This window comes from Berghia stephanieae, chromosome 3 (assembly GCF_034508935.2).
Source record: "Berghia stephanieae isolate SIO BIC M18660-M18661 chromosome 3, UCSD_Bste_1.3, whole genome shotgun sequence".
NCBI lineage: Eukaryota > Metazoa > Mollusca > Gastropoda > Nudibranchia > Aeolidiidae > Berghia > Berghia stephanieae.
Genome location: NC_088362.1, coordinates 77,765,509 through 77,775,899, shown reverse-complemented (window position 1 = coordinate 77,775,899; position 10,391 = coordinate 77,765,509). Strand labels below are relative to the sequence as shown.

The window sequence follows — 10,391 nt, the reverse complement described above, 5'->3', positions numbered from 1 at the left end:
CTCGTCAATAAACGGTTGCGGTGTTTTTGTGTTGACCTTGTGGCCTAAAGAAATCCTGATTTAGCCAATACCACCCGGCTTGACTTTTAACCAAGGTTGGCTTTATCCACCATCAATGGAATACACATGTTGAATAAAGAACGGACTATTTATTTGGACCAACAAGAAGTGTTGTATTAAAGCAAAAGTTGACTTTAAGAGTGTTGACTTTATGCGGATTCTACAGTACTACGTTCGAAATCACTATTTTGGAGAGGTGATGGTTTCGATTGGAGACTGTCTCTCTTGCGGTCACGCTGAGGGAACCATAACTGCTGGGACTTGGGTTCAACTCTCATCACCGCTAAAAGTTTTTTCTCCTCTATTGTCTTCTGACACCTCTCTACTCTTTTAATTTCTTGACTTGTTATCATTAACATTATTAGTACCAGTTCCAAAAACAAAACAAAAAAATATTACTGACCTCTTCATCAAAAAGTTTTGTCTTCATTGGGCTACTAAAATTGGTTTACTTTCTCTAAAAGTACACATTGACATGTTATATAATTGTCATTATCCTCTTGGTTGTGACGGTATTTCATATACGAGTACTAAAACAATAATATTATGCTCAATATTCTGCAACAGTCGCTGGAGGACAAATGAGACGATGGGTGGCGCCAATATACGAATACTTGTGCCCATCAGTTGAGGGCTGGATGTCGTAAAATCGTGTGACTAATTTTTTTTGGAAAACTTCATGGTGTTTGGTAACCCCGAACACATACATAAATAAGTAAATAAATAAATATTATGGTTATCAGTATGAATTATAAAGTATGGACAAAGACGGTTTGCAAAACATAAAGAGCCACTCAATTTTACGACATCTAGCACACATTAACTGTCGGCGCGAGTATGTACCCCCCCCCCCCCCAACTGACTTTTTTCTGTACTATTGTAAGGATAATAAACTTTCTACATTCAATACAACGTTACATACAAAAGGACATAAAAATGTTGAAGTGTACTCCGGAATTGGCCCTGGCATTTTTTCAAGCGTATCCATATCATTATTCTGGATATCACATTATATGTGACCGTTTATAATTTGTTGTGGGCAAAAACAAGAATTTTCTTAGAAATATGAAGACTTCTTGCACTTTCTACAACAGGTCTTCGGTACCCAGTCTCACACCAAAAGTTTGTGAGTGTGTTAAAATTTCATATTAATTTGTCGATGAAATTGTGACCCACAGCCTCAAAAAGTATTATATCGGGATCAAGAGGATACGAGAAAAAAGCGAATATTATAAACTTAAATTAATCAAGGACATGGCATTAGGGGTTCATGTACTTTGTGAAAATTAATTAATTCTCATAAAATAAAGCAAATAATGTTAGGTAACTCAAGTTTCATATTTTGATCATAAATTCAAATTTTACTATACAAAACACTTTGATATAACACCGTTTGGAGACATTTGGCCACAATTAACCAGTTCTTGAATACAAGATTCAAGGAACGTCGGATATAGTCGGCATTGAATGATATGGGTTACTGCTCGCATTTCCTGCTTGAGAATGAAACGTTCTTGAGCGATCATCGCGCTTGTCCTGACAAAGATTTGGAGAGGAAGAAGAGGAGATTGGAGTCATCAACGAAGTCGTTATCGTTGATGATGAAGGTGGTGGGGGTGGGATATAAACTGGGAAATAAGGGTCTCCATTAATTTTGGAATTGCTCACTGATGGTGACGTTGTCGTGCTTGAAATCGGAGTGACATCGACCATCGCTGGATTGGAACTATGTAATTTATCATCGGAGCGGTTTAATTTTTCAGCGCTTATTTTTGTATCTGATATAGACTTTGTAAATTTTCTTTTCTTTCTCGATACGAGAGATTGATTTGATGTTTTAACGGCGTTTCGGAAGGCTGAAGAATTGATGGAGGTGTTTGACGTGGCGTGATTAGGGGGCGTACCAGAACGACTTGTACTGCCACTGTAAGTGATTTGATTGATTTTACTGTTGGAAAATGAGTAGGGAGAATTATTGCCACTGGATAAATTCCCCCTGTTTTTTTCAGTCATATGTTTATCAAAATAGTCCGACGTTTCATCTGGCGATGAGCTTAATTGCTGCACGAGGTTGACACGAGGCCTGTAAGAACTTGGACCACACAGGTCAAGGACATTATCGTCACTTTTTGGACATCCACTGGAATGGTGCGGGTCGAGTACGAAGGAAGAAGCAGTTGGCATGTCTGAACTGGCGATCCCGTTTCCTGAGCTGAAACTCTTTTCGGTTGCACTAACACCACTTCCTATACCACTTCCACTACAACCGCTTTCATTGCCACTTCCACTTCCACTACCGCTACAACTACCGCTACCATTACCACTACCACTACCACTTCCGCTACCGCTGCTGCTACTACTACTACCGCCATTACCACTACCACCACCAACACCACCACTGCCACCAGCAGCACCACCACTACCCTTACTACCACCACAAGCGCTATCACCACTACTGCCTTCTTCACATATAGACTTGCCTTTTAGAATGTCACATTTATTTGTATTGCTTTTGGAATCTTCTTCAACAGTTGTTTTCATTTTACCACCAACAAACCGGAACACGCTGAACAATGACTTCAATCCAAACTTTCTAGGAGGTTCTGGAACTGCCTTAGAGGCATTCGCATCGGTGTCAAGAATGACTGTGGCATGATTCGGTGCTATCCTTGTGACCAGAGACAGCCTCTCTTGATGGTCTCGCACTTTCTTCTTCCGTTTCCGGAATCTGTAGAAGTCGTAAGGGATGCATGCCACAAAAATGGCAATAGTGGCGCCCACTATAAGGATAACCAAGTACGTCTTCGGCATCACACCTGGTGAGAGATATAATACAAACAGTGGTTTGAAATACGTATTAAAAATTGTTCTATAAACATATTAACCTTTGTATGTTTTGAGGTCCAGATAGGCGAAGCGGTAGCACTGTTGTTAAGTCATTCGCTTATTGATAATGGTGCCACGAAATCTCAACCGAGAGGGCACACGCCTAACAAGCAAAGGGATCAATATATGTCCTGATTTCAGGTTTTTGTTTTCTCCTGATCCCTCTGTGTATCCACCATTGATCAGGTAGTATGGTCTAAACGAAGGATGCTAGGCGGAACTACATATTTTACGCTGATTCAATTGGGATAGAAATACGTCTCCATACGTTTCATGGGTCTTAGGACTACTTTATAAATTGTTATGAATTGATATATGTGACCTATCGGGGGTCTCGATAGAGCAATCGCTTCGCACGCAAAGATCGATGCCGGGTGCAGGCGAGATTTATTTCTGACACCCATGTTCACCCATGTTCACCCAGCAATGATTGGGTGGCTGGATCTGTTAAACCTGACAGAAAATACTTTGCGGAAGTACTGGCGTCCTGTCCAAAGGGTAGCAAGCAATTGCTATAATGGTCCATTTCACGCTATAGAAACCGGAATAAACTTCGGCTCCACGGGCCTAATGGCTCTGAAGGATCTTTATATACAATCTATCGTCTCAAACAGATTTTATATCAGGATGAACACAACGCTTAAATTTGAATTTTAAGCTCAACTTACAGGATTTGAATTAAATCCAATCCCATTATTCTTGAGTAAATTTGGCCATACTAAAGAAATTGTGGAAAAAAAATATAGAAAGAAGGGAAGAAAGAGGAAAAAAGAAGAGAAATACATATAAATGAACTGTGCACCGATTGTTACTTTTACTGACAAAGATGAAACTAGGTATGGCAATGGATGTGATGATGATGATGATGATGATGATGGTGATGATGATGATGATGATGATGATGATGATGATATGATGATGATGATGATGATGATGATGATGATGATCATGGATGATGATGATGATGATGATGATGATGATGATGATGATGATGATGATGATGATGATGATGATGATGATTTTGAGGAGGAGGAGGATGAGGAGGCGTACGACAACGACGGTGGCGATGACGGTGATATAAACGCCACTAAGGATGCATTTACTTACTATCTACGGTACATTGGAGTGCCTGACCAGTCCATGTTCCATTGGAGTCACATGACCGATGGTGGTCCCCATTCCAGTAGCGGTAGCCACCACGACAGCTGTAGTGCGCATGCGTGGTGTTCACACTAACGAAGTAGACGGAGGAGTCGGGTTCAAGAGGTACACATGCTGTAAAATAAATAGAGGATAAACAGAATTGTAAAAAATAACAAAAAAAAAAAAAAACAAAAAAAAAAACAAACAAAAACAAACAAAAACAAACAAACAAACAAAAAAAAAACAAACAAACAAACAAACAAAAAACAGACACAGAAAAAACTAACAAATAAACTTTTGTTTGCACTGGATATAGATAGAATGCGCTTGGCTAAGAAGCTCACAACATTGCCATCCGGAAATATGACTGACGTACCAACACACAAAACTATGTGTAATTATGTGTAATCATGAACGTTTATAGTTTGGTTAATGCAGTTTATTGAGAATAACTGATAAACGCAGATGGCAAAAAAAACAATAACAAAGACCAGAGTGACGTCATCTTCGTTCTATCTATCTGTGAACTATTTTCTCAACGCGGTATGATGTCGGGATGGACTTCATGTCAAAAAGTGATTTTAACTTTGAAACGAATTAAAACGTCAAATTGTGGCACCTGCAACTGAAAAAAAATACAACAAAAAATAAACATATCTATATATTTATTGTCCTCAATAAATCAAGGAAAATTAATTCAAATTTCATATATTATTATTAATTTGACAACAAATCCACGATTGTATTCTAATATTTATTTCAAACATGATTTGAATGCAAAATCTGTCCTTAACTCACGACTCATTCCCGTTAAAATCAATGAAATGAACAACATTACATTTTAAATACACGGTTTTGACATCATCATCTTTTAACAGCAGTAACTTCCCATTCTGAATGTTACAATTGGAAAATGACAAAATGTTGCAATCGTAACAGGAATGAGTCATTGGTGGTATTCATCCACAGCTTCCAGCAGCCTAGTATTACACATTGACTAAGGATCTTCTTCTTCTTCTTCTTCTTCTTCTTCTTCTTCTTCTTCTTCTTCTTCTTCTTCTTCTTCTTCTTCTTCTTCTTCTTCTTCTTCTTCTTCTTCTTCGTTCGGGCAGCCAACGCCATCATGCTGACGACAACCACTGCACCATGTTGTATGCACTCAGAGCGCCCAGGACTTGTTCACGATTTGGTGCTGTCACTATTTCTTCTGACAGATTGTTCCATTCCTTTGTGGCTTGTGGGGAAAAGCTCTGTTCCTATAATATTATATATTCTTATGTTGATTTTATATGTCAAGGTGTACGAACGAAGAAGTGTTGGAGAAGGTGAGAAAGGGAAGAATACTGATCGATAACATCAGAAAGAGGCAGTTACGCTTTCTGGGACATGTGTGGAGAAGAGACGGAATAGAAAAGTTGGTAACATCTGGGATGATCGAAGGAAAGAGAGCTAGAGGAAGACAAAGAATGACTTATCTAAATAACATAAGAATGGCCAAATGTGACTTAAAAAGCAACACAGATTTCATGCGCACCGCAGAGGATCGTGATTCGTGGAGACAGCTGATCGGCAACGTGGTCAAGAGCACAAGCCACGTTGGATGATGATTGTATATGTCAAGGAAGGGGTGGTAAGAGAGCTATGTCTGCGTGTTGACAGCTGTGGATTGGTTTTTGTTGAAATTTTAATTTGCGCATGGTGGTATTTGTAAAAGGCAGACTGCCTGGATTGCTTTCGGCGACTGGCCCATGTAGCCGATTCAAGTGATCTCATGGTGCAAAGGTTTAACATGAAACATTGTGCTTTGTGTGCTGAACGAAACTTGACTTTCATTAACCAGTTAAATGTCGTGCTCTTGAAAGATGATGATAATTATGGCGATGATAATGCTAATGAAGATATTAATTGAGGTGAAGACGGCAACAAAGACGATGATGATAAAAATGACGGGAATACAATTTGGAGACGTCGACAAGAACAACAACAACAACAACAATAATAATAATAATAATAATAATAATAATAATAATAATAATAATAATAATAATAATAATAATAATAATAATAATAATAATAATAATGGTGATGATGATGCGATGATGATGATGATGATGATGATGATGATGATGATGATGATGATACTAATAATACAGCTACTAGTAATAATGATAATAATAATAATGAGAATGACGTCAATATTTCTGTTCATATTCGTCGACGATAATTGTAATGATAATGATAATGAATCCAATGCTGATAATAAAGATGTTTACGATCTCCAATACACGAAATGCTTTTGTTGAATCAACAAAAAAGCAAAACAACATCATAATGAAATTGGAGCGATTCGCAATTCCACTAGTGGTGGGATGAAACAGCATTTCATCAAATAGATTTGTTTGCTTGCAGGGGATTTAAAAACACATCAAGACATTTTAAATTTATTTATATTATATATATATATATAAAAGGAGGAAAGTGTCAATAATATTCCGAAATACGACACGTTTGAAAACGAACAAAACTTAGATTTTAAGTACAAAGTCTGAGGGACATCGGACACAATAATGAATGCATATGGGAAAAATAATAATTAATAATAATAATAATAATAATAATAATAATAATAATAATAATAATAATAATATAATAATAATGATGATGATGATGATGATGATAATAATAATAATAATAATAATAATAATAATAATAATAATAATAATAATAATAATAATAATAATCATCATAAAATAATAATGATGATGATGATGATGATGATGATGATGATGATGATGATGATGATGATGATGATGATGATGATGATGATGATGATAATAATAATAATAATAATAATAATAATATGTGACCAATCGTCTCCTGATGATATTATACCGGGAAGAATTAGATGCGTAGAGCTGAATTTTAAGCTTAAATTTTAAGCTCTGGGGTGGGGGGGGGGGGGGGATGTCCGATAGCTCAGATGGTAGAGCACTCGCAAGCGGACCAAGATCGATCCCAGGTGCAGTCAAGATTATTTTTTCTGACTTCCCGGTTCACACAGAAGTAAATGAGTAGCTGGGGTCTGTTAGGTCTGTTAAAAGTACTTTGCGATAGATTAGCGTTCTATCAAAAGGATAGCAAGAAATTGCTATTGTCCGTTTCACGTTATACTATAGAAACTGGGAAAGACTCCGGGCGCGGCTCCATAGGTCTAATGTCTCTGAAGGACTCGTTTAAAAGAAAAGATATGAGCTAAAATTGACGTATATATTTATTTGCAGGTCAGATAGCCCGAATTGATATGGTTTCATTGTTGTAATGGAATTACTCTCAAACCAATGAAAAATATTGCTCATTGCATTTTATAAATGTTAAAAGAGCCCATACTTGTGTTCGGTTATCGGACCTGCAAAAAAAGTGCACTTTGGTTAGAATATACGTGGTCGCTGAGGGGATTGTTTTGTTGTTTTTTTGTTGTTGTTTTTTGTTTTTTGTTTTTTGTTTTCATCTTTAAAGCCCATAATGCTACTAATACGGATAATTGTCATTCTAATTAGAATCTCAGTACAAGACACCGTCCACTGGTGTGGCTTTGCCTCCAGGAGTGACATTGTCTCAATAGATTTGGACAAAAATTAGATTATATTAAGCTTTTTGACAGTTATTTCTTTTGATAAAAAAAAAAAATCAAGTCCGCTATTTTGGGAAATAACTGCAACACGCATAAGAATACTCAAATCAAAATGCTCAAATCGGTTCGGGCAAAATCACCCCGAAAGGCTTTATCACTACAGTTGATGGTAAGTTTCTTCTTCAATGAGATTTCAAAGTACGGCATGGGTTTTTAAAAATAAGTCCTTCAGAGACATAAGACCCAAGGAGCCGGGAGACGGACAATAGCAATTGCTTGTTTCCTTTTAGATAGGACGCTAGTCAACCACAAAGTACTTTCCACCATATTTTATATACCCAGTTACCCAGGGTGTGTGTGTGTGTGTGGGGGGGGGGGGGGGGGGGGGGGTGGAGTGATCAGAAGGAAAGTCTCGACTTCCCCAGGGATCATCGATCTTGGTCCCTTTTCGTGTGAAGCGAGTGCTCAACTAAATAAGCTGTCGGGACGTGGGGTAACTCGGATAATGTTGCTTTTGCCTAATCCTATGAAATGCTATGAAGTATAAAGGGCTTACTTTATTTTATTCCCAATTTCACCCTCAAAGTAATTCCTTTGGAGGTGGATAAGACATACTATCTAACCTCTCTTGAGGCTTTTTACGGTGACGTAACATGACTAAATGCATATTTTTATTTTAGCCAAAAGAAAAGAAAAAAAGGTTCAATATTGGGTGAATGCAACGTCGACGTATTTGCATGTCTGATAAACGAAAACAATTTTAAGTCTTATTTTTGTTATTGTTTAGATTATATATATATATATAAAATATATATATATATATAATATATATATATATATATATATGGTAAAAATAATATATAAATATATATAATATATAATATAATATAATATATATATATATATATATATATATATATATATATATATATATATATGCGTTGGTTTGAGAGCATTTCTATTACAACAAGGAGCTTATAATAATTTGGGTTATAAGACCTTCAAATCTGGCTGATTCGGTCCCTTGATTAGTGAATAAAATAATAACAAGGACTGTCATCAAAGCGTTGTGGTTTGTGCCCATAAGTTGGTGTGATTTCCGATTTTTATACACTCGTAAAAACCATCAAACTTTGATGTTGTTTTCGTCTAAGCTGTCCTTAGAACACTTTCAAACTTGAGCTTTTGAGATTTTATATAGAGCAATAATCACTAAACTTACTCAAAGCACTTTACAAGGGGTCCCTGACCAACACGTAACACGTAGAACGAGACATGACGCCTGTTGGGCGATATTACAAAAAAAGTTTTCGGACAGAGACAACGCTGTTAACGGCCAGGTAGTCATTTTACACCCGAGTGCGGTGAGAGAATGTGAGTAAAGAGCCTTTTACAAGGACTCAACTATGCGCCGAGCGAGGCTCGAACTCAGGACCTTCCGTTCCGAAAGCGAGTGTCATACCACAAGACCATAGCCGCACTTTCACTGTAATGCAGACAACTAGGGGCCGAAATGGTGACAAACGCATTCCCCTAATATTGATAGATGGTCCCAACTTGTCAAAAAGTCTTTTAATCTGCGACCTTTAAGCCTCCAGTGTAGGACTCTTTTACAAGCCTACGCGAGATGGGGGAAGGGGCGGGGGGTTCCGTCTCAACATATAGATAACGTAACCCATACCCTCGAAACAGTTACATGTCGGGGTGGATCAGATGCCACAAAAGAAAAAAAAATCGAAATGAACAGAAATAAGACATTTTGGTCTCAGTTCCTTAAAGAAGTATTACTCAATGTTCTTAGTGAAATATAAAAGTAACCCTCTTCTAAAGTTTTGGACAATAAATTCAATTTTTAGCATCTAAATCAACACGGCATAGATAACACAATGATGAGGCGATGTGTCACGTGATTATGTCGGGCTTGAGTCAAATCAAGTACTTTTTTTAAGGTCGATGGGATGAATCATTACAATAAAATAATAATTTAAGCCTTAAGGTTGACGTGCGCGTATTTGCAGGTCTAATAACCAAACTTATTATGGGCTCATGGTTGTGATTGAAATCTCAAAAAATGACGCAAAATATTGTCCATTACAACATTGTTAAACTAGGCCCATAATTACGTTCGGATGTCAGACCTGCATATATGCACACATCGCTTTCTGCCAATTTTCAGTGTATGGGTCACCTCGACATAACACCTTGTTAAGACGGCGGGTCACATATATAAAGTACACTTTATGAACAAAATTTGTTTCGGATAAAGTGAAAGAAAAGTTGTTTAGTAATAGACTGTATAATCCTGGATTGCCATTCGGGACATACTGATATATCTTTATTTTAAATAATGGAATTCCAAGTCTTAGACTTGTTGACTCTTCATGCCATTATCAGTTCAATGAGTTCGAATAAAGTTGTTCGACGATAAGCTCAAGAAGAAATACGCCCCCCCTCCCCCCCCCCCATCCCCCCCGCCCCCACCCCAACACCAACAACCCCCCCCCCCCAAAACAAAAAAAACAAAACAAAAACAAAACATACAAACAAAAACCAAAACAAAACACACCCCCCCCCCCCCCCAAATCCCCCTCCCCAGTAAGACATATACAAAACAAATCAAACATCAAACCCAACCCTCCTTCAACAAGAAAAAAACCCCAAACAGTAACAA

General features: G+C 37.3%; 1 protein-coding gene across 1 annotated transcript in view; it reads right to left on the bottom strand.

Moving 5' to 3' along the window:
- Positions 1–1,393: 1,393 nt before the first annotated feature.
- Positions 1,394–10,391, bottom strand: part of LOC144968512 (uncharacterized) — a 78,041-nt gene continuing 69,043 nt past the window's right edge. The window contains exons 2-3 of the mRNA XM_078906965.1: positions 4,054–4,221; positions 1,394–2,876 (exon numbers count right to left, since the gene is read on the bottom strand). Coding sequence (XP_078763091.1) covers positions 1,498–2,876; positions 4,054–4,221 — 1,547 coding nt within the window. The 3' untranslated portion in view covers positions 1,394–1,497. The remainder of the gene's footprint in view (positions 2,877–4,053; positions 4,222–10,391) is intronic.